Source organism: Symphalangus syndactylus, chromosome 9, assembly GCF_028878055.3.
Source record: "Symphalangus syndactylus isolate Jambi chromosome 9, NHGRI_mSymSyn1-v2.1_pri, whole genome shotgun sequence".
Taxonomy (NCBI): domain Eukaryota; kingdom Metazoa; phylum Chordata; class Mammalia; order Primates; family Hylobatidae; genus Symphalangus; species Symphalangus syndactylus.
Genome location: NC_072431.2, coordinates 60,482,547 through 60,507,697, shown reverse-complemented (window position 1 = coordinate 60,507,697; position 25,151 = coordinate 60,482,547). Strand labels below are relative to the sequence as shown.

Below are 25,151 nucleotides of genomic sequence, written 5' to 3'. Positions count from 1 at the left end.
TCTTCACACATCATCACAGATGCTTTCTGGATCATTCCCATGGACAATTCTTATTCCCTGGTCTGTCTGCAGTATTTTTAAAGTCAAAGGACGCTTTTAGAAGTCTTTGCCAATTGGCCGGGCGCGGTGGCTCATGCCTGTAATCCCAGCACTTTGGAACGCTGAGGGGGGCAGATCACGAGGTCAGGAGATGGAGACCATCCTGGCTAACACGGTGAAACCCCGTCTCTACTAAAAATACAAAAAAAAAAAAAAAAAAAAAAAAAAAAAAATTAGCCAGGCGTGGTGGCGGGCTCCTGTAGTCCCAGCTACTCAGGAGGCTGAGGCAGGAGAATGGTGTGAACCCGGGAGGCGGAGCTTGCAGTGAGCCGAGATTGCGCCAGTGCACTCCAGCCTGGGAGACAGAGCGAGACTTCGTCTCAAAAAAAAAAAAAAAAAAAAAAAAGAAAAAAAAAAAAAGAAGTCTTTGCCAATTAACTTTTTCTGTTGTTGTTAAAGACTGGATCTTGTTCTGTCACTCAGACTGAGTGCAGTGTCACAATCACGGCTCACTGCAGGCTTGACCTTCTGGGCTCAAGCGATCCTCCCGCCTCAGCCTCTTGAGTGGCTGGGACCATGGGTGCGCACCACCATGCCCAGCTAATTTTTGATGTTCTGTAGAGACAGAGTATTGCTAGGTTTCCGAGGCTGGTCTCGAACTTCTGGCCTCAAGCAATCCCCCCACCTTGGCCTCTCGAAGCGCTGGGATTACAGGTGTGAGCCACCGCACGTGGCCCCAATTAACTCTTTATTGAGGTCTCTACAAATGGTCAATGGAAGGCCACTAGGAATGGGCAGCCTCCCCTTTCAATTTAATTCCGTACTCACATTCCCGAACAAAAACAAACAGGCCGAATTATTCTTTGGAGCTGGCTGAAAAACCTGCTGCTGCTGCTGTCAGAGGGGGGCTGTGATTTTCCTTTAAGCCAAGGAAGCCAACAGGCTCCCGGATCCTGAGTGCCTCTGGATTTTAGGTAGAGGAGAGATTCCTTTGTTCTTCCCTGACGGGAAAAGCCAGGCAACCTTTGCCCTCTCTGTCTTGTTGACGGCTGGGCAAACACACCAAGAGGTTGTTTTCTTTCATTAAATTCCTAATGAATAGGCAATACTGACAAGGCAACAGCGGGGCTTAAGCATGCAGCCTTTAAGATGTGTCTGAAGCCTTAATGTATCCGCAGCAATTATTAAATGACTTACTGTGTGTGACCCTTTGATCATGAGCTGGCTCTCTGACAGGTGTCGCCTGGACGCAATGCATTGGCCTTTCAAGAGGCAGACCCAATCACGTAACGATACAGGAAGAATTTTCAAAGAATACTGACCGGTCTCATCAGAGGGCAATAAAATCTTATGTCGTTGTTGTGCAGAGGAAAAGTTTTACTTCAAAATAGCTCAGCATGATTATCATGTCTCTTTAACGACTCAGATTCCTGCCCCACCCTGACTTTATGACGTGTATATTACAAGGAGAGCTGGTCTGAAAAGTATGGGAAAAGCCAATTAAAATAAAAAGAAAAGAAGAGGGAAAAAAAAAGAAAAGAAGAGAAGACAAAGCAAAGAATGCATTTTCCACCAACCTTGATTTTTCACTTCAGCAAATTCCTTGTTGTATTCTTCCAGAGTTTCCCTAAGTTTCTGGTTCTCTGTTTCAATATCGTGCAGGCGCTGCACTTTGAGCTGGAGTTGCTGTCCGAGATCCAAAGCTGGTACGGGATCTGCACAACAGGAAAACAGCCATCACCCCACTCTGCCTGCAAACAGGCCCCCTCCACGGCGGTACACAGGCTCAGAGCGGGGCTCCTGGGACGTCAGCTCCAGCAGGCTCCCAGAGGCCACAGTCATGCCCCTGCAGCCAGCCCCCTTGCTGGGTGGGAGAATTCTCCAGTGCTTTACAAAGGATGGACCCAGCCTAGGGTCCTCGAGGTGTGAAAACGGGGTGGCAATAGCCATGAGATTCACTGGTATTTGCTGATTACTCCTGCCTGGTGTGACACTTTCATGATTTTCATTCTTTCATCAGATAAGTAGAGAAATACACCAGGTAGCAGCCCCAGGAGGTCAATCACATCCCTGGGGCTGCACGTGGAGGACGGACAAGTCCGTGGACAGGTGCCGGGATGTTTAAGGGTCCAGTGATTATGAGGTTGGAAGTAACACCTGATGCCTGAGAACGCCACACAGTTCACGGGACACTTTATGGAGATTTTGTCTTTTGAGCCTTACAATGATCTCGAGAAAGAGGCCTCAGAAACTAAAGCCCAGGGAAGCGGAGTGACTCACCTGAGGTCACCCAGCTAGTTGGTTGGCATGGAGAATGCACACCTAAGTCTGTTAACTCCAAGTGACCATGCTTTTTTGTTTAAGACAGGGTCTCACTCTGTCGCCCAGGCTAGAGTGTAGAGGCATGATCATGGCTCACTGCAGCCTCCACCTCCTGGGCTCAAGCGATCCTCCCACCTCAGCCTCCCAAGTAGCTGGGACTACAGGCATGCACAAGCACGCTGGGCTAATTTTTGTATTTTTTGGTAAAGATAGGGTCTTCCTATGTTGCCTAGGCCAGTCTCAAACTCCTGGACTCAAGGGATCTGACCACCTCAGCCTCCCAAAGGATTACAGGCGTGAGCCACCCCACCCAGCCCTGAGTGACCATTCTTTTTTTTTTTTTTTGAGACGGAGTCTTGCTCTGTCACCCAGGCTGGAGTGCAGTGGCGCAATCTCGGCTCACTGCAAGCTCCGCCTCCCAGGTTCACGCCATTCTCCTGCCTCGGCCTCCCCGAGTAGCTAGGACTACAGGCGCCCAGCTAATTTTTTGTATTTTTAGTAGAGACGGGGTTTCACCGTGTTAGCCAGGATGGTCTCGATCTCCTGACCTCGTGATCCGCCCGCCTCGGCCTCCCAAAGTGCTGGGATTACAAGCGTGAGCCACCGTGCCTGGCCTGAGTGACCATTCTTTACAACAAGGTAGGTCACTTGGTGAAGCAGAGGAAAGAAACACTTAGGCTTTATAAGAAGCCACCCCATTTCACGACATGACCATTTTCCATTACGATCCTCCTTCACTAATGAAGTGTGTTCAGAAGAGTCAGGGGTTAGTGGCTGCAGGTCCCAAGGCTGGAGACCCCTGCAGAGGCACAGCTGCTGACCTGGCATGGCCCTGTCGTAGGCCAGCTGGCCAGGAGGCCACCACACTCCTGATGATAACAAAGTGCAGAGCAGCGCGAGCTGAATGGCAGCCAGGCCAGAGCTGGGGTCTTGCGGCCAATTCAAGGTCACATCTGCCATCAGATCCACTTCCAGAAAACTGGATTGTAATCCAAAGTCAGAAGTCACAGATCTGGAATTTACAGTACAAACTCATGGCTCTCGCCTTTACTGTGAATTCAGCACAGGATGGAGAGACCTTAAATGTTCTTCCACATCAATGCGATCTTTAGTTTTCCTTCTGCTGCCTAAGAGGCAATTATATTCCGCCTGCTGGGTACTCGGGGCACACTTCCTTTGGAATTCTTGGGCTCCGTCAGAGTGGAAGAATACCCAAGTCCACAGGGCTTAGAAAGATTATTGAATATATTTCTGGTATGGGCGCCAGCGTCACTTGTGAGATGGCTGCAGAGATTTAGTCTCCAGTCGAAGAATGCCAAACACCATGCCCAGTGGATCAACAAGAGTATATATTCAAGAGCTCACTTAATTTTCAAATGCCAGAGTCGTTAATTTTTCAGACCACCCTAGGTTCCTGGAATCGAGGGCCAGGTCTACCATGCCTCGGTTAACGTATCCAGCGGGAGCCAGGGACTCTTTAGGATGCCAGCGTCTTTGCAGAGTTTACAAAAGGCAGGCACTGGGATATGTTGGGCTCAACGTCAGCAGATCCTGGGTGCTGGGGTTTCACAGCAACACAGTCCATCATGCAGAATCCCTGGTGCTGGGCACTTACTCTGCACGTACACACAGCCTATAATTGCATCTCTTTCTGGTGTATGGCTTTTCATTATTATTTTAATCAGCATCAAAATATTTATGTTAAATTTGACTCCAAAAGCTCTTTTGGAGGCCGGCTGCAGTGGCTCATGCCTGTAATCCCAGCACTTTGGAAAGCCAAAGGTGGCCGGATCGCTTGAGCTCAGGAGTTCGAGACCAGCCTGGGCAACATGGTGAAAGCCTGTCTCTACAAAACAAAAACACAAACCAAAAAACTAGCCAGGCATGGTGGCGTACACCTGTAGTCCCAGCTACTACGGGGGCTAAGGCAGGAGAATCACTTGAGCCCTTGAGGTCAAGGTTGCACTGAGCTGTGATTGAGCCACCGCACTCCAGCCTGGGCAGCAGAGCGAAATCCTGTCTCGGAAAAAAAAAAAAAAAAAAAAAAACCCAGAGCTATCTTGGGGAGATGGTTCTTTGTAAGCAGGAGTCGTGATAACACACAAAAAACAGAATTCCTGAAAACATTCCAGGTGCTGTTTGTAAAAAAAATTTCCGTAACTTCTCTGGATACCTTCACCTTCTCAGTCTGCCCCTCTTCCCCACCTTCACAGCCTTGTGCTGGGAAATGGTATCAAGAAAGTGAACAGCCCGTTCACAGCCTCCTTTGTACAGAACCACGATTTAAACTTGACATAGAGGTCAGAGAAGAGGAGGTAAAGAGAGGAACCTTTGATCACGTGTAAAATTCTATTAAGAGTTGCTCATGTAGGGTTTCTAGCACAAGTGCCAGCAAATTATATCTTTAAAGAACAAACCTAGTATACTGCCTGCCCTCCCTAAAAGTTCTGTCAACAACATTTCCAGTTCATTCTTTTCAAAAGGCCAGGACTCCACTGTATCTGCTTCAAATTAAAAAATAGCTTCTCCCATGCGGTTAAGCAAGGAATTCGGTGACATATGAAAATGACACACACATTATCAAGTGAGGAGGAACCAGACCTTTACACCAATTTTCAGAGCCTTATACTGTAAATGAAAATTCAGGCAATCTCATAATCATTCATTACGGCATATATATTTAGTCTGACACTATTAAATGTTAATGCCTACGTAGCAAAGCTGGTCACAGACTAAAGGATGAGCTAAATGTTCAAACATCTCTGTACATTAAACTCCAAACTTTACTACAGTACAGCTGAATGGCTAAATGCCTACAGCATTTGAATATTGTTTTGGGATATGTAAGAGGCATTGCTAAAGAACTTCTTAGGCTTAATTTTTATTACTTGTATTAAAGGAACAGATAATTACCGCATGACAATATAATAACTCTAGCATGTTTGGGCTAAAGACCAAAACAATGAATTTTGGCATGCCAAAACCCAACCTGTGTGTTAATCTACGGAAATCATAGCTTTTTGTCTCGTTAATGATTTCCAATGCCATTTAAACCCCACACAAGGATTGTCAGGTCTTATGCGAATGTCAGATGCCTCCTATCTTAGCAGCTCAATTAGGGAATTGTCTGGAGGAGGCGAAGAGGACACACCCATATATAAAACAGGAACACACAGAATCCGGTAACCCCTGTCTTCCCAGCCTCCTCCTCCGATTCAACACACTTTCCTGCCAGCTCCACCCACCCAATGCGACAATCTTGTAAAGTGTTTTACAATCATCTGATACTTAATTCCTAAAGCAATCTTGGAGGTATTATATAGCTTGTTATGCAACATAGGGCTCAAGGAACATAATTATTACAAACAACAATACTGTACATATTCAGCACCTTTTCCTAAGTGCACGCAACATTACCTCGTTAATTCCAGCCATCGCAGTCAGAGGCTGGCAGAGCCCGCTCTGCAATGTATGGGGTGGATGCATCTCACCCAGGGAGGGAAGGAAGAAAGAAAGAAGTCGGCCAGGCAAACGAGTATGAAAAATTCTCAGTATGATTTCTGCTTACTGGCCGGGCCCAGTGGCTCACACCTGTAATCTCAGCACTTTGGGAGGCCGAGGAGGGAAGATTGTTTGAGCCCAGGAGTTTGAGGCCAGCCTGGACAACATAAGTGAGACCCTATCTCCAGAAAAAATACAAAAATTAGCTGGGCATGGTGGTGCACGCCTGTAGACCCAGCTCCTCGGGAGGCTAAGGTAGGAGGATTGCTTGAGCCTGGGAGGTGGAGGTTGCAGAGAGCTATGACTTTTTTTTTTTTTTTAAGAGATAGGGTCTCACTCCAGCCTGGGGGACAGAGTGAGACCCTGTCTCAGAAAAAAAAAAAAAAAAAAAGTTTCTGTTTTCTTAACCAGCAGCCAAAGAAAATCTCTTTCAGTACTAATTTAACAAATATTTCCTAAGCAACTGACAACTAGCTGCTCTGGGAAAGGCTCAGCCTCATAGCAGAGATAAGCCATGCGTGTAAATGACAAACGCAAGGCCGGAGACCATATGAGTGGAGAGTGCTCCTGGAGAAACTGGGAAAAGGAGTTCTTTTTTTCTTTTCTTTTTTTTTTTTTTTTTTTTTTTTTTGAGACGGAGTCTCACTGTGTTGCCCAGGCTGTAGTGCAGTGGTGCTATCTTGGCTCACTGCATCCTCTGCCTCCCGGGTTCAAGCAATTCTCCTGCCTCAGCCTCCCAAGTATCTGAGATTACAGGCACACACCACCATGCCAGGATAACTTTGTATTTTTAGTACAGACAGGGATTCACACCCCATTGCCCAGGCTGGTCTTAAAATCCTTGTGCGCAGCCTCCCTCTCCCTGATCTCTTTTCTCTTCCTGTTCTCCCTCTCCTTCCCTGGGACCACACTGGCTTCTCACTATGCCTTGACCATGCCCTGTTCACAGCTACCACAGGACCTTTCACTGGGCGCTGTCTCTGCCTGGGGTGAATCCTTTGCAGTGCCTCGCATTACCATCCAGATCTTCATCCCCGCTCACTTCTTCAGAGGCCTTCCCTGTCCCTTTGTCTCTAGGACCCATTCCCCTCACTCCCTGTGCCTCTCCTCTCCATGCTCGGCAGTGCAAATGCTCCTCACTCACATTTACTGGTTGTGCAATCTTGGACAAGTTACTTAACCCCTCTGTGCCTTAGTTTCTTCATCTATAAATTGGGCGTAGTAACTGTGCCTATGTCATGGTGCTGCCGCACGGATTAAATTAAGAAAATTGCCACACACAGAGTTAAATATTATCTACTATTATTATAAGTTAAATATATTTATCTACTATCGATATTATCTACTATTATTTACCAACTCAAATATGAGTAAACATTTGCCAAAAGAAGTTTCAAATCATTTGTTAATGAATATAAGAAATGCAGAATCTTCTGAAAAGCTAGAAAAAAAAAAAGAGGCTGGGTGCAGTGGCTCATGCCTGTAATCCCGACACTTTGGGAGGCTGAGGCGGACAGATCATGAGGTCAGGAGATCGAGACCGTCCTGGCTAACACAGTGAAACCTTGTTTCTACTGAAAATACAGAAATATTAGCTGGGTGTGGTGGTGGGTGCCTGTAGTCCCAGCTACTTGGGAGGCTGAGGCAGGTGAATGGCATGAACCTGGGAGGTGGAGCTTGCAGTGAGCTGAGATTGCACCACTGCACTCCAGCCTGGGCAACAGAGCAAGACTCCATCTCAAAAAAAAAAAAAAAAAAAAAAAGAGTATCATGGAAAATGAAAATTGACTAGCTGAGTTTCAACAAATACCTTCTCATAATTAGTACAAGCTGAGTATCCCTAATTCAAAAATCCCAAATCCAAAACACTCTGATCCCAAGCATTTTGGATAAAAGACACTCAACCTATACCTAGATTTCATAAATATGAATCCTATTTTTGTAAAGATAGCCAATAATGTGTTTCTTTGGTTTGAATCTATTTATCTTTGTAAGTTATTTTGTCCAGCCATTTCCATGAAAAACAAAAATCAAAATTAACAGAACTTGGAGTCTCTGCTTCTGGCCATGACAGATCTACTGATACTCAACTTGCCCTCTGGTCATAAACAACTAGAAAACTAGGCAAAGTCAATGAAACAACTATTTACAGACGCTCGACAACTGGTGGAACAAGACTTCCCTGAAGGAAGGGAAGCAAATGCGATGAGCCCTATGTTACCCTTCCTGGCAGGAAGAACTCTCTGGATTGCATCACAATGAAGAAAAAACCCAGAGTGTGATGGTCTCCCTATCCATTGAAGGACACACATCAGAAGACTGGGTGGCTGCAGCAATTGGAATTTGCAAGGCAGAACGCTGAAAAGGAGGGACAAGAGCTACAGAAATCTGCAGAGAGGTGATCTGTTGCCAAGAGCTAAAGTGCCTATGCACAGCGTGAAACTCCTAAGGCCAGGCAAGAATAGAAAGGAAAGTCTGAGCTGAAAACCCCCCACAGTTTGAGGGCTGGAAGACTTTCCAAGTGCAACCAGCCAGAGAGGACACACTTGTTGAAGAGCAAGGACTTGTTGAAGAGTAAAGACACTGGAAGTGTCACACCTGAGTGGAGGGCTAATCTTGAAGTCTTGCCCATATCCACTCCAAAAAGCTACAAACAAGTCTCAGGATGATCAAACTGACCTGCAAGTAACTTAACTGCCTGCCCAAACTTAAAGAAGACAACAAAATTCAGTTAAAGCTCATGATGTCTAACATTCAATAGAAAATTACTAGACATGCAAAGCAGCAGGATGATCGGGGAAAAATCACTTCATAAAAGCAGAACCAGAAATGACAACAGATAATGGAAGCAGACTAGAACATCCATTATGAGCATGTCCAAGGATTTAAAGAAAAATATGAATACAATACAGAGAGGAACAGAAAACAAAGAATCAAATCGAATTCTGAAGCTTAAAATACGTGAAATGAAAAAAATTCACGTGACTGGCTGAACAATAGATTAGATACAGTGAAAGAAAAAGATCAGTGAATTTAAAGATATAGTCACAGAAACAAACCAAACAGAGATACACAGAGAGAAAGATTGAAAAAAAAGTTAGTAAACCCTTGGCAACCTATGAAACAAAATTAAGCAACCAAACATACATTTCCCAGGAAGGGGGAAAGGGTGTATTTGAAGAAACAGTGGCAAAATGTTCCAACCTTCATAAAAGCTATAAACCTAAAAATTCAAGAAACTCTACAAACTCCATGCAGGATAAACCCAAAGAACACCAGTAAGCGTTAAGACAGTTTTTGAAATCAAAATTAGAAAAGGAAAATCTTAAATGGTAGAGAGAAAAAGATCAATTGTATATAGGTTAAAAAATATATATGAATTACTAGAGATCTCCTGTCTCAGAAACAGTCCAGAGAGAGAAAAAACCAAAACCCAAACCACCAACAAACTATTTCATTTTATTTATTTTATTTATTTTTTGAGATAGAGTCTTGCTCTGTCACCCAGGCTGGAGTGCAGCGGCATGATCTCAGCTCACTGTAACCTCTGCTTCTTCCTGGATTCAAGAGAATCTCCTGCCTCAGCCTCCTGAGTAGCTGGGATTACAGGTGTGCACCATCACGCCCAGCTAATTTTTGTTTTTCTAGTAGAGACAGGGCTTTAACCGTATTGGCCAGGCTGGTCTCCAGCTCCAGACCTCAAGTGATCTGTCTGCCTCAGCCTCCCAAAGTGTCGGGATTACAGGCATAAGCCACCATGACTGGTAGACCCAAGGAACTGTTTTATACCTGACAAAAAATACTCTTTAAAAATGAAGGTGGCTGGACGCGGTGGCTCACGCTTGTAATCCCAGCACTTTGAGAAGCCAAGGCAGGTGGATCACCTGAGGTCAGGAGTTTGAAACCAACCTGGCCAACATGGAGAAACCCCGTCTCTACTAAAAATACAAAAATTAGCCAGGTATGGTGGCACACACCTGTAATCCCAGTTACTGGGGAGGCTGAGTCAGGAGAATCACTTGAACCCAGGAGGCAGAGGTTGCAGTGAGCTGAGATCACACCATTGCACTCCAGCCTGGGTGACAGAGCAAGACTCCATCTCAAAAAAAAAAGGGGGGGTGAGATCAAGGTATTTTTTTCCCCAGATGCATGAAAGCTAAAGAATTCATTGCCAATGTGCCTATATCATAAAAAATGTTAAAAGGAGATTCTATAGACCAAAAGAAAATGATTTCATGTGCATACTTGAATCCACACAAAGGAATAAACCACACTGGAAATGGTAAATAGATGAGTAAAAATAAAATATTATAATTTCATTTTTAATTTCTTTAAAAGATAACTGTTTAAAGAAAAAATAGTAACCACGTATTATAGCATTATAATATAGGTAGAAGTAAAATCAGTAAAAATGCACAAAGAACAAGAGTGAGAAAGTGACAATGTATTATAAGATTCTTATATTGTATGTGAAATGGTATATTATCTGAAGGTATAAAATGATAAGTTAAAGATGGTTACTTTTCACTTTTGAGATGGAGTTTTGCTCTTGTTGCCCAGGCTGGAATGCAATGACACGATCTCAGCCCACCGCAACTTTCGTCTCCCGTTTGAGAGATTTTCCTGCCTCAGCCTCCTGAGTAGCTAGGATTACAGGCATGTGCCACCATGCCTAGCTAATTTTGTATTTTTAGTAGAGACAGGGTTTCTCCATGTTGGTCAGGCTGGTCTAAAACTCCTGACCTCAGGTGATCCGCCCGCCTTGGCCTCCCAAAGTGCTGGGATTACAGGTGTGAGCCACCACGGCCGGCTTACTTTTCATTTTAAAGTAACCCTTAAGAAAATAAGAGTTATAGCTAATAAGATAATTGGGGAGATAAAATCATAAAAAAATCAGTTAATCAAAAGAAAGCAGGAAAAATATAAAAAACAGGCAAGACAACTAGAAAAAGCAAGGTGGTAGACTTCAATCCAACTTTATCCATAATTACATTAAATGTAAATGATCTAACATTCCAGTTAAGAGGCAGACAGAATGGATAAAAAAGCAAGATGTAGCTATTTACACAACTTAAAGATACAGATAGGTTAATAGTAAAAGGATAGAAAAAATATATAACATAAAAACGCTCATCAAAAGAAAGCCAGAGTGGTTATATTAAAATCAGAAAAAGAATACATTATGATATGGAGTATTTCCAGGAATAATGAAGATCATTGAATAAACTTAAAAGAATCAAACAATTGAGACGATATAATAATCTTAAATGTATATTTGCCCCAAAACAAAACCGCACATTATGCAAATCAAAAACTGACAGAACTGAAAGAAAAAAGAAAAATCCAAAATAATAATTAGATTTCAAAACGCCATCCACATTCAGGAGAATCGCATAAACCCGGGAGGCAGAGGTTGCGGTGAGCCGAGGTCGCACCACTGCACTCCACCCTGGGTGACAGAGCGAGACTGTGTCTCAAAAAAACAACAACAACAAAAAAAGCCATTCACATTAATTAATATTATGATTTTTATATAATCAATATGGATATAAGAGACTTGAAGAACACCACTAACTAAACAGATCTCACTTTTCTAGAACATGCCATTCAAACAACTACAGAATACACATTCTCTTTAAGTACATGTGGAACATTCATCGATGTACAGGATGATAAAACAACTTTTGAAAAATTCAAAAGAACAGAAATCATACAAACATGTACTCTGACCACAATGAAATAAAACAATGCCCACTTAGTAAAACTCATAAAGAAGAGCAAATTAAACCCAAAGTAAGTAGAAGGTAGCTAATAAGAACAGAAAGCAACAAAACTGAAAACAAGGAAAAAAAAGAGAAAAATCAATGCAAACAAAAGCTGGTTCTATTTTTAAATAACTTTAAAATTGATAAGTCTCTAGCCAGACTAATCAAGGAAAAAAGCCTGGGGGGAGTATTCACAAATTCTAATGTCAGGAAATATAAGAAAGGACATCACTACACATCCTATGGATATTTAAAAGATAATAAAATATTATGTACAATATTATGCCAACAAATTTGATAATTTAGATAAAATGGATCATTCCTTTAAAAATTCCAAATTACCAAAACTGACTCAAGAAGAAATTTAAAAATCTTAATAGCCTTGCATCTGTTAAAGAAGTTAATTTGTAATTTAAAAACTTGCCATAAAGAAAATTCCAGGCCTGGATGGCAACACTGATGGATTACGTTTTAAGAAAAAATAACTGCAATCTTACACAAACTCTTTCAGCAAATAGAGGAAAGGGGGAGCACTTTCTAACTTATTTTACAAGACCAGTACAACCTTAAAGTGAAAACCCTATACAGATATTCAAAGGAAAAAAACCAGAAAACTATAGTTCTATATTTCTGTATTAGTCTGCTCTCATACTGCTAATACAGACATACCCTAGACTGGGTAATTTATAAAGAAAGAGGTTTAATTGACTCACAGTTTAGCATGGCTGAGGAGACCTCAGGAAACTTACAGTCACGGCGGAAGCAAACATGTCCTTCCTCACATGGCAGCAGGAAGGAGTGCCAAGCAAAGCGGGAAAAGCTTCTTATAAAACCATCAGATCTTGTGAGAACTCACTCACTATCCCAAGAACAGCATGGGGGTAACCACCCCCATGATTCAATTACCTCCCACTGGTCCCTCCCACGACATGTGGGTTTTATGGAAACTACAATTCAAGATGAGATAGCATGGGGACAAAGCCAAACCATATCGTTCCTCATAAATTTAAAGGCAAAAGTCCTTAGTAAAACAGTAGCAAATTGAATCCAGCAAATTTTAAAATGCACAAAATATACTGTAAAATGCATAATATGCATAAAATGCATAGCTAAGTAAGATTTATCCTAGGAATGCAAGATTTGTTTAACATTTGAGAATCAAATTATTTTACCATGTTAAGAGAATAAAGGAGGAAAATCATATGATCATCTCAATAGATGCCGAAAACAATCTGAGAAAATTCAATACCATTTATGACAGAAATTCTCTGCAAACTAGGAATAGGAGAGAATTTCCATCTTATAAATGGCATCTACAAAAAAATCTACAGTTAATACTATACTTAACTATCAAAGTCTGAATGCTTTTCCCTATTGTTGGGTCCAATGCAAGGATGTCTGCTTTCTCTACTTCTAGTCAACATTATATACAGGTAGCTAATGCCAAAAAAAAAAAAAAAAAAAAGCAAAGAAAATAAATATACAGTGTTATAGATCGGAAATCAGTATGGATACAGGAAACATGAACAACGCTATCAACCAACTTGACCTAACTGATGTTTATAGAACATTCCATCCAACATCTATAAAGTATATAATGTGGCCAGCTGCATTGGCTCACACCTGTAATCCCAGCACTTTGGGAAGCCATGGCGGGTGGATCACGAGGTCAGGAGTTCAAGAACAGCCTGGCCGAGATGGTGAAACCCCGTCTCTACTAAAAATCCAAAAAAATTAGCCGGGCGTGGTGGTGGGCACCTGTAATCCCAGCCACTTGGGAGGCTGAGGCAGGGAATTGCTTGAACCCAAGAGGCGGAGGTTGCACTGAGCCAAGATTGTGCCACCGCACTCCAGCCTGGGCGACAGAGCGAGACTCTGTCTCCAAAAAAAAAAAAAGTATATATTGTCTTCAAGGGCATGTGGACAATTCAAGAAAACTTCAAAAAAATTTCTAGAGCTAATAGGTGAGCATTAAGAGGTCACCTATATTATTATTATATAAAAATTATATGATATAAAATATATATTTAATTTTATTATTTGTTAAAATGTAAAAATTGTATAATATATGAAATTCATTATATTTCTACATAAAAGCAACAAACAATTGGAAAATAAATTTACAAAGAAAATAAACTTTAATCTCGCACCTGTAATCCCAGCACTTTGGGAGGCTGAGGCGGGCAGATCACTTGAAGTCAGGAGTTTGAGGCCAGCCTGGCCAACATGGTGAAACCCTGTCTCTACTAAAAATACAAAAATTAGCCGGGTGTGGTGGCAGGCACCTTGTAGTCCCAGCTATTCGGGAGGCTGAGGCAGGAGAATTGCTTGAACCTGGGAGGCGGAGGTTGCACTGAGCTGAGATTGCGTCACTTTACTCCAGCCTTGGTGATGAAGCGAGATTAAAAAAAAATAAATAAATAATAATAATAAAATAAACAGATTGTAGATTTTTTTAAAAAAGAAACTACCCTTTAATATTCAAAAACATGACTTAAACTTAGAAATAAACTGAACATAATCTGTGCCAGGTTTATACATCAAAACTGTAAAATACTGCTCAGAGAAATTAAAGATAAACTAAATAAATATATTATGGTTAGACTGGAAGAATAAATAGTGTTGTCAATTTTCCTCAAATTGATCTACAAATACAGTGGAATCCTAATCAAAATCACAGAAAGCTCCTTTGTAAAAACTGACAAGCTGAATCTAAAACATATATAGAAGCCAGGCGCAGTGGCTCATGCCCATAATCCCAGCACTTCGTGAGGCCAAGGTGGAAGGACTGCTTGAGCCCAGGAGTTTGAGACCAGCCTGGGCAACATAGCTAGACCTCATGTCTAGAAAAAATAAAAAATTAATCAGGTGTGGTGGCACATGCCTGTAGCCCCAGCTACTTGAGAGACTGAGGTGGGAGGATCGCTTGAGCCTGGAAGACTGAGGCTGCAGTGAGCTATGACTGCATCACTACACGCCAGCCTGGGCAACAGAGCAAGACCCTGTCTCCAAAATTCAAATGTGCAAGGGATTGAAACCTTTATAAATACAAATCTATGAAAGCAAAAATGCACATGAAAAAATATCCCGCATCATTAATCATCAGGAAAATGCAAACTAAAATCGTAGCGAAATACATTACGCATTCACTAGGAATGTCTAAAATTAGAAAACAACCAATGAAACAGAAGACATGGAGCAACTGGAACTCCTCTCAATTTCTTATGAGGGGATAAAATAATACAACTGTAACTTTGCTATCCTGAGGAAAAGAAAATAAAAAAAATTAATAAAAAAAGATCATCTACGTTGAAAAGCAGCTTGGCATTTCTTATCAGGTAAAATGTACAGGTACCCTGACCCTCATCCTAAGTATTTGCCTAAGGGAAATAAAAACGTATGCCTACGTAACAATTTCTCCATGAATGTTTATAGACTGATTCATAATAGCCACAAACAACCAAATGTCTGTCAACATACCTGTTGGATAAACAAATTAGTATATATCCACACAGTGGAATATCATTCATCAATAAAAAGGAAAGGACTAATGATACCAGTAACTTAGATGAATCCCAAAACACTGCGCTGAGTGAAAGAGGCCAGATGTAGGACCACAGACCAAATGATTCCACTTCTATACAACTCCAGAAGTGACAAAGAGCAGAACAGCAGTTGCTGGGTACTGGGATCAGAAGGGAACTTTTGAGGTGACAGAAATGTTCTAGATCTTGACTGTGAAGGTGGCCACGCTATCTACTGCACACTCGAAATGAGTGCATTTCATTGTATGTGTGTATGTATGTATTTATTTTTAGACAGAGTCTCGCTCCGTTGCCCAGGCTGGAGTGCCGTGGCGTGATCTTGGCTCACTGTACCTCCTGGGTTCAAGTAATTCTCCTGCCTCAGCCTCCTGTGTAGCTGGGATTATAGGCACCTGTCATTACACCGGCTAATTTTTGTATTTTTAGTAGAGACGGGGTTTCACCACGTTGGCCAGGCTGGTCTCAAACTCCTGACCTCAGGTGATCTGCCTGCCTCAGCCTCCCAAAGTGGTGGGATTACAGCAGTAAGCCACCATGCCTGGCCCAATTCAAACTTTGTTACTCTTGAGGTGCATGAGCAAAAGTAGTTTGGAGACCGCTGACTTAGACTCGTCTGCTGTGCAAAGGACATTAGGTGGAGGTGTGAGTGCAGTGAGGTGACAGAGACTGGTGGCTTGGATTAGGTGGCAATGGCTGATGGGTTAAGTGGCCAAATTTGGGATATATTCTGGAGGCTGCTGGCTCACTAGGACTTACTGACAGCCTGGCTATTGGGTGTGAAAGAAAGAAGGGAACCCAGGCTGAGTTGTGCATTGTGGCTGTATTAGTCCATTTTCACACTGCTATAAACAAATACTTGGGCCAGGCGTGGTGGCTCATGCCTGTAATCCCAACACTTTGGGAGGCTGAGGCGGGTGGATCACCTAAGATCAGGCGATTGAGATCACCCTGGCCAACATGGCCAAACTCTGTCTCTACTAAAAGTACAAAAATTAACTGGGCATGGTGGCAGGTGCCTGTAATCCCAGCTACTTGGGGGGCTGAGGCAGGAGAATCGCTTGAACCCAGGAGGAAGAGTTTGCAGCAAACCGAGATTGTGCCACTGCACTCCAGCTTGGGCGATGGCGAAACTCCGTCTCAAAAAAAAAAAAACAAAAAAGAAATACCTTAGCCTGGGTAATTTATAAAGCAAAGAGGTTTAATGGACTCACAGTTCCACATGGCTGGGGAGGCCTCAGGAAACTTACAATCATGGCAGAAGGTGAAGGAGAAGCAAGCACCTTCTTCACAAAGCGGCAGGAGAGAGAAGAGCGAAGGTGGAACTTCCAAACACTTATAAAACCATTGGATCTTGGCCGGGCGCGGTGGCTCACGCTTGTAATCCCAGCACTTTGGGAGGCCAAGGCGGGCGGATCACAAGGTCAGGAGATCGAGACCACGGTGAAACCCCGTCTCTACTAAAAAATACAAAAAATTAGCCGGGCGTGGTGGCGGGCGCCTGTAGTCCCAGCTACTCGGAGAGGCTGAGGCAGGAGAATGGCGTGAACCCGGGACGCGGAGCTTGCAGTGAGCCGAGATTGCGCCACTGCACTCCAGCCTGGGCGACAGAGCAGACTCCGTCTCAAAAAAAAAAAAAAAAAAAAAACCATTGGATCTTGCAAGAACTCACTCACTATCATGAGAACAGCGGGGGGAAAACTGCCCCCGTGATCCAACCACCTCCTTCTCTCGACATGTGGAGATTACAGTTTGAGACGAGATTTGGGTGGGAACACAGAGCCAAACCATATCAGTGGCCAAAGCACCTGTGTGAGTGGTGATGCCACTGACTGTCTTGGGAGCATGTGGCTGGAACTGATCATTCTCTTTTGGTCATGTGGAGTTTTAGAAGTCACCTAGGGAGAGAATGTAAATGAAAAGGAAAAGGCTAAGAATAACATCCTGGTATACTCCAACATTTAGAGCCTTGGCAGAGGAAGAGGAGAAGGCCACAAAAGTCTAAGGAGGAACAGTGTAAATAGGTGAAGTGGATTCAGCAGGCAGTCACCTCCCAGGGGAGTTCTGCTGTGATGGGGAGTAGCAAAGTGGCCAGAAACCAGAAGGTATCAGTCATGTATTTTCTTAGTAAATGTGATGTGTGTTAAAGATCAGGGCAGAAAGAAGGAATGAAACAGCATATCTGGGGTGCGCAGCGGGATCTAAGGTCGGGGCCAGTCTAGGGCTTGTTTATATGTTATCGTAAACTAAGTCGCTCTGGAACTTTAATGCAAACATCTTGCTTTGAGTTGTTCGGATCACTGCAAAGAAGTGCTGGTGTGCCCTGATAAAGCCCAACAGCCTTGGTGCAGAGGCCCTGTGAGAAGAAAGGACACATGGCTGGATCTCAGAAGAGCTGCAGAGGCCTGCAGGCGGGTTTCGGATTTGGCTGGGGGCGTGGAGAGGGCGCAGGGCAGCGAGGAGATTGCTGGTGAACTGCTTTTCTTGTAGGTTGTGAGGGCTGAAAAGGCCAATCTTAATAGACAAGAGGCCCATGTTTGCACAGTGCGCTCTGCGGGTGACGGGGGCCGTCCCCTGCCACCAGCCTGAGGATGAATGTCCCCCTTGTGAGCACCGTCCCTGCGATGACATCACAGTGCGGCAGACGCTACTTTTCGCCAGGGCACTCTAGGCTAATGTAATCATACGATTACATAATTAACCCAGCTGTCTCATTAAGAAAATCAACTGGAATTCAGGGCATAATTAGTCATACGGCAATTAGCATGCTGATGAGCGACTGATGAAAAGCTGTCTAGATAGCCGGCATGCCAGGACCACCCTGGTCACCGCAAAGCGGGGCACAAACGACACACCTCTCCACTCTCCACGCAAGCACACCAAGGAGGAGTCCCCAAGTCACATCCAGGGTGTTCTCACTCTAGTGCTGTGTCAAGGGACCGGGGGAGGATGGATGGAGAAGGGAAAGCCTTGGGAATGACGGCAGCCGGCAAAATCTGGCGGCAACGGGCCTAACACCCATATTGTCATGGCCGCTTGTCTTTAGAACAGTGGTGGCCAATTCCTCAGCCTGCAAACATACAGTGTCCTACATGGAGAGGCGGATTGAGCTCCAGGTTTGTGAACCTGGCCGAAGAAGGTAGGGACGCTGCTTCCATGCCTGGTTTCCAATTTCCCTAATGCCGGGGCCTGAGTGTAACTGGGACAGAGCATATAGCCTCCTCCCCCGAGGCTGTTTCAGGACCAGCTTGGGGCCAGGGACCTGTATCCTGGACAGGAGTCAGCACATTATCAGCCACCCACAGGGCTTTGTTCTTCCAGACCCAGTTCCTCTTTCTGTCCTGTTTTGTTTGGGGCCTGTGATTGCTTCTTAATCACACGAATGAAAATGTTTTATGAAGGCAAACTGAGGATTTGTAAAGGGATCCTGCACGTCTCCCGCTACTGAAGTTACAGGGAGCTCTTCGGAGGGGCCCTGGGTCCCAGGTCTTGTTTGCCAACACCAGGAGACCTGGAATACGTGGACTGGAGTCACCATACAGAATCAGGCTGCAACGGCCACATTTCTATCGCCTTAGAGAAGGCTACCAAGTGGCACATTGATGAACATCTTGGCATGAAAACCAGGGGCTATTTCTAACAAAATCATAAGATTTTGTCACTTTTTTTTTTTTTTTTTTGAGACAGAGTCTCGCTCTGTCACCCAGGCTGGAGTGCAGTGGCGTGATCTCGGCTCACTGCAAGCTCCGCCTCCTGGGTTCACGCCATTCTCCTGCCTCGGCCTCCCTGAGTAGCTGGGACTATAGGCACCCGCCACCGCGCCCAGCTAATTTTTTGTATTTTTAGTAGAGACGGGGTTTCACCGTGTTAGCCAGGATGGTCTCGATCTCCTGACCTCGTGATCCGCCCGCCTCGGCCTCCCAAAGTGCTGGGATTACAGGCATGAGCCACCGCGCCTGGCCCATTTTTTTTTTTTTTTTTTTTTTTTTTGAGACAGAGTCTCACTCTGTTGCCCAGGCTAAAGTGCAGTGGCATGATCTAGGCTCATTGCCACCTCCACCTCCCAGGTTCAAGCGATTCTCATGACTCAGCACCCTGAGTAGCCGAGATTATAGGTACATGCCACCACGCTCAACCAATTTTTCTATTTTTAGTAGAGATGGGGTTTCACCATGTTTGTAACACTGGTCTTGAACTCCTGACCTCAGGTGATCGGCCCGCCTCGGCCTCCCAAAGTGCTGGGATAGGCGTGAGCCACTACGCTGGGCCGATTTCTTCACCTTTTTTTCCAGGAGTCTTAATGTGGGATCTTTGAGTGAGGGGCAGGCAGCGGAGAAAGAAGTATAAAAGAACAGTGTTTTCTAATTTTAACCTGTAATGTGTCCTCACTTGAAAGTAGCAGGCACCAAGAACCAGATTGCTATTTTATTCTCCTGGAGGAGCATTAAAAAGCAGTTCTCAAAAATGATGACATTCCATTTTATTTCTAGATTCTCAGATGCTAGGCCGACAAGGATAGTCACCAGGAGAGATGGTTTTCCTACATCCAAAATGAAACCTCTCCCGGAGGGGGGAGGACCTCAGAGCACAGGCATTTGGGAGGAGGCTCTGAAAATGGAATGGCCTACAAATGCACTCTTTCCAGCCAGCTCTCTTTCAGGACTTCCAAAAAACCTACATCTACTTTTCACAAAGGCAGACCAGTTAACCTATGGAAATAAAGGGAGACAAGTCAGTCACGAAACAGCGACTTCTAGCAGTGTTTCATGAGTCAATGAATATTTTATATCACTGGTAATATGCTTCCTAAGATTTAAATCTTAAAATAAACCCTTCCAGGCACTGCCTTTATGTTTGAAGGGTTTGTGTCTGTAGGAGCTAAACTGCATCTCAGCAAGCAGTAAAATACGGTTCTGATAGCAGGTCATAGACAGAGGCAAGGACAACTTGCAAAGAGATGCTTCCAGTGAACTTTGCAACCAAAGCACAGAAGTTCTGGAGTGCCTAGTCTTTTTCTTCTACCTAGGAACTCTTTAAAATACACCATTACTAGGCTGGGTGCAGTGGCTCATGCCTGTAATCTCAGCACTTTGGGAGGCCGAGGCGGGAGGATTGCTTGAGCCTAGGAGTTTGAGACTAGCCTCGGCAACATGGCAAGACCCCATCTCTACAAAAAATTTAAAAATTAGCCAGGTGTGGTGGAGTGTGCCTGTAGTTCCTGCTACTCAGGAGGCTGAGGCACGGGGATCACTTGAGCCAGGAGGCTGTTAAGTGAGCTATGATGGCACCAGTACACTCCAGGTTGGGCAACAGAGACCCCGCTGCTAAAAAATAAAAAACAAACAAAAACCCCAAAACCATTACTAAGATGTTTCTGGAACAGAAAAGTCACACTTGTGTTTTATCCTACAACTACTTGACTAAGTTCTTATCTGCAATACATTAATAAGGCCTATTCAGAAACTAAGATTGCAAGTTGAATATTTTACTAATTTATGCTCTCCGCCATTGTAGAAATAAAATACATACTCATTGTAAAACAAAAAATATGAGAAGTATCAAGAAGCAAGAGCAAGTCACCCACACAAGGTTAATTACTGACGAATTATGCATACTGTCATAATTTTGCTCAGAACTCAGTAAAATTCCAGCTATGCAAGAGCCTGTTAGAAGCGGTCATTCCAGAATATTCCCAGCTATCTGAGAGGGTCACATTTTAAGAGCAGAGACATTTCTCATTTCATTACAGCAAGGGACAGAAGCTGCGTATTTTACTTATTTTTTTCTTAAAGAGATGGGAGGGTCTTGCTATGTTGCCAGGCTGGTCTCGAATTAGAGACAGAGGCTGCATATTTTACTTATCTTTTTTTTTTCTTTTTTTTAAAGAGATGGGGTTCTTGCTATGTTGCCCAGGCTGGTCTTGAACTCCTGGCCTCAAATACGTCTCCTGCCTCAGCCTCCCAAAGTACAGTGATTACAGGAGACAGCCACTGCGCCCAATCCCCAGAGTCATTATTCACAGCCCCTCTGACTACTTCAGTGTCTCCATCTGGCTGCTGCAGGGCTTGGCTGCTCCTGGGTCCTTTTCCTCTTCTGCTCACTGAGCCCCATTGACCCGACATTCTCCTCACCTGCTGGTCTCCTTCCCGTCCCAGCTCCTCCCTGCTGCTGCTTTCTCTGGTTAGAAAACTACTTCCTGTGGCTTCTTCTCCTGGCCTCAGTTGGTGCCACCTGAGGGCAGCTGTCTCTGTCCTGCTTGATTCACCTTATTCTATACTCTCATTGCCCAGTGGGCTTTGCTTATCGCACCTAAAATTCAGTTATTTGTGCAATTACTTTTTCTTCTTTTTTCTAATTGTTTTTTTTTTTTAATTTGACAGGGTCCCACTCTGTCACCCAGGCTGAAGTGCAGTGGTGCGATCTCGGCTCACTGCAGCCTTGACCTCCTGGGCTCAGGTGATCCACCCACCGCAGCCTCCTGAGCAGCTGGGACTACAGGCGTACGCCACCATGCCCAGCTAACTTTTGTATCTTTTGTAGAGACAGGGTTTCACCGTGTTGCCCAGGCTGGTCTTCAACCCCTGGGCTCAAGTAATGCAGGTAATTCAGCCACCTCAACCTCCCAAAGTGCTGGGATTACAGGTGTGAGCCACTGCACCCGGTCGCAATTACTTTTTAATGCCCATATTCCCACCAGGCTCTATAGTCTGAGGGCAGGAACTGAGCTGGCTGTTGTATCCCTGGGGCTCAGCCTGGTTCTTGACCTGGGGGTATGGTGGGGGGAATGAGGGGTGCTGGGGTCTCAGGTATTGACCCGAGTAATACCCAGGAAGATAAGTCTGATAATGCTCACGAAACTGACTAAGGAATAAGAAGCAATCTGGTGGCAAATGAAAAGAACAGAAACACCAAGGTCTGAACTATCAAACCTACTCAGAGGGTACGTGAGGACCATGATGGTTCAATGCTACTGTATTGCTAAATGCTTATTTGGTGTCTTTATTCTTTTTTAATTTTATTTATTTATTTTTTAGACCATCCTGCTCTGTCACCCAGGCTGGAGTGCAGTAGTACAGTCTCGGTTCACTGCAACCTCCACCTCTTGGGTTCAACCGACTGTCCTGCCACAGCCTCCCAAGTAGCTGGGATTACAGGTGCCCACCACCGCACCCACCTAATGTCTTGTATTTCTTTAGTAGAGACGAGGTTTCACCATGTTGGCCAGGCTAGTCGCAAAGCCCTGATCTCAGGTGAGCTGCCCGCTTCGGCCTCCCAAAGTGCTGGGGTTACAGGCGTGAACCACCACGCCCGGCCTTGGTGTCTTTAATGTGAAGGAAATTACAGAAGGTGGAAGATGAAGAAGAGGGAAGAGCCAGAACACCGAGGGAGAAGTGGGCGGGTGGGGATGGTGGGGCATGCGGGTGGGGATGGTGGGGATGAGCTGGGGTGGAGGGAGATCCTACCCTGTGTGCTGGGCTTGGGGCGCCGGCGGGGCGTCTGGTAAACCAAACACAGATCCCAGGCACCAAGGGCCGGCCCCAAAGCCGAAGTCCTCAGATGCGCATGTGCTGGTTTGGGCAACTCCGAATGCTAAGTGCTGTATAAATGTCTATGCAGGCATGTAAATCTTTATAGAGTGACACCGAAGTAAAATAAGAGTTCTGAGAGCTATTAAACTGCTACAACTCAATAAAAGATACATTCTGTTCTCCTGCAATTGACTTGTCTTAGCACTCTGCAGTGCTAGCCCTCACTGGGAAGCTTCAACCTCGGAAGGGTGGTTCAGTGGGAACAGTAGGAGCCTGAGACCAAAAAAACACTCAGCATTTTGAAGAAATAATTTGATTCATTAATTTCTGCATTCGTTTAGCAATATTTATGGAGTTTCTGCCACATGGCAGGCAATGGGGTGGATACAAAGGAAATAGGAACAAAACTGCACTGAACCAGTCTCTCGGCCAAAAGTTACCAAGGAATTACAATGAAGTGAACGGCAGGGTCCCCGGCCAGGGTGTGTGTGTGCATGGGAAGGGTCCCCTAAACCAGCTGGGGAGGCCAGGAAGGCCTCTCTGTCAGGAAGTGGCGTCTCAACAGGTTAATCCAGAGGGGTCGGTGACGATTAGCCTGGCTGCCCTGTAAGCACTTAGACTCACGTCAACGTGAACTGCAGACTGTAGGGCAGGAATTTGGATGAAGGGAAGTGGCTGGAATTGAGACACATCCTAGAGGTTGGATGGCCAGAGTTGGTGACAAAATGCTCAGAACACAGGCCAGTCATGGTGGCTTATGCCTGTAATCCCAGCACTTTCGGAGGCTGAGGTCAGAAGTTTGAGACCAGCCCGGCCAACACAGTGAAACCTCATCTCTACTAAAAATACAAAAATTAGCCAGGTGTGGTGGCGCACGCCTGTATTCCCAGCTACTTGGGAGGCTGAGGCACGAGAATTGCTTGAACCCAGAAGGCAGAGGTTGCAGTGTGCAGAGATCACACCATTGCACTCAAGCCCAGGTGACAGAGTGAGACCCCGTCTCAAGAAAAACGAAAAGCTCAGAACATGAGCAGCAAGGTGGGAGGTGATGCTACCCGCCAAAAGAAGGAAGGCAGTAAGAAGACGGCTTCTGCCGGACACATCAGGTGGGTGCCCACCAGCCATCCCAGCGGGAAAGTCCAGGCGGCAGTCAGATATGCAAGCTGGCACTCAGGAGTGAGACCTGGACCAGGGACAAAGCTCTGAGAGTCAACAGTGCAACCCTTGGTGAACTCCGCTGCTGAGGACTCAGTGGGAGTGGCGGGAATTTGGGTCCATTGACTCCTTCAGTCATTCACTATGTCCCACCTGTTACGTGCCAGGCACTGGGCAGAGAGCCACAATGCAAAGCCCTATCCTCAAGGAGCTGTCACTCTAATGAGACCCAGAGATAGGCAACAAGGAAATGCACAAATAAATAAAACTTCAGGAAGGGGAAGCAGGTGGGAGCTGGATGGGTCAGGTGCCTGTCACTCCTGGGCTGGGTGGGATTCTGGCTCCGTTGTTCCTGGGGCCAGCTTGGCGGCTCTCCCCGTGATCCAGGAGCAGGGCTGTGCGGCATATAGCTGGAATGCCTGTTGCATTATTCCCAAGGGCTTCCTCCCTTTTCCTGTGACAGTGTGAGTTGCTGTCTCTTGCAACTAGCAGAACTTACCGCACCCTACTAATGTTTCTGGATTCCACTGGATTAAGGCCTGAAGTATGCAGACAGTTAAGGCACCCCGACTCCCCTCAACTGAGTGACTGTCAGTAAATGCATCATCGCTATTGACCAGGCCCTTCCTGTAAGCCTCAGCCACAGAATGACTGCATCTGAGCAATAATCAGACTTCAAAACACAGGGAGAGTGCTCCGAGCACCATTCCTGCTTTGCAAGTAACTTGTTAGATCTGGCAGATCACAGCATTTGTAAGAAATACCTGGGAGGCGGTGGGTGAAAGTGATCTATGTGGAATGTAGATGTATTCTGATTGACTTTTAGTATTACAGAAAACATCAAACATTCTTTGCTCCCACCATTCATCAATTTAAACTGCAAACTTCCATTCTCTAGCCAGAAATAAAAATTGTGAAGAATATTACCAATATACGAAAATGCTTACGGTAATAATGATCATAATATTGAGTGAGAAAGGCAGAATATGAACATATATGCATGCTATGATGAAAATTCTATAAAATTCGTACATGTACATGGACAAGGTCGGCTCAGGTAAAGAGGAAACGTTGATGAGAAAAATGGTCTTTTTTCTATGGGAAATTAACACAGAACATAACTGCAGAGAAATAAACCTAGCAATGTTTTAAAGTGACTGCCCAGTTGGAAAATTTCACTAGGGAAAAATTGAGGTACAAATTTGACTTTTTGAAAAGAGATTACGGGTTATTTAGAAAAGAGCAGCTAGGCTGGGCATGGTGGTTGACGCCTGCAATCCTAGCGCTTTGGGAGGCTG

At 44.7% G+C, this 25,151-nt stretch overlaps 1 protein-coding gene across 9 annotated transcripts in view; it reads right to left on the bottom strand.

Annotated features, from left to right (window-relative positions):
* CUX1 (cut like homeobox 1) overlaps positions 1 to 25,151 on the bottom strand; it is a 465,511-nt gene that overhangs the window by 186,711 nt on the left and 253,649 nt on the right. For 8 of the 9 annotated variants that reach the window (XM_055292664.2, XM_055292665.2, XM_055292666.2 and 5 more), the window contains one exon: positions 1,617 to 1,754. The exons of the other annotated variant lie outside the window; for it this stretch is intronic. In XM_055292664.2, the coding sequence (XP_055148639.1) occupies positions 1,617 to 1,754 (138 nt within the window). The remainder of the gene's footprint in view (positions 1 to 1,616; positions 1,755 to 25,151) is intronic. 9 annotated transcript variants of the gene reach the window in all.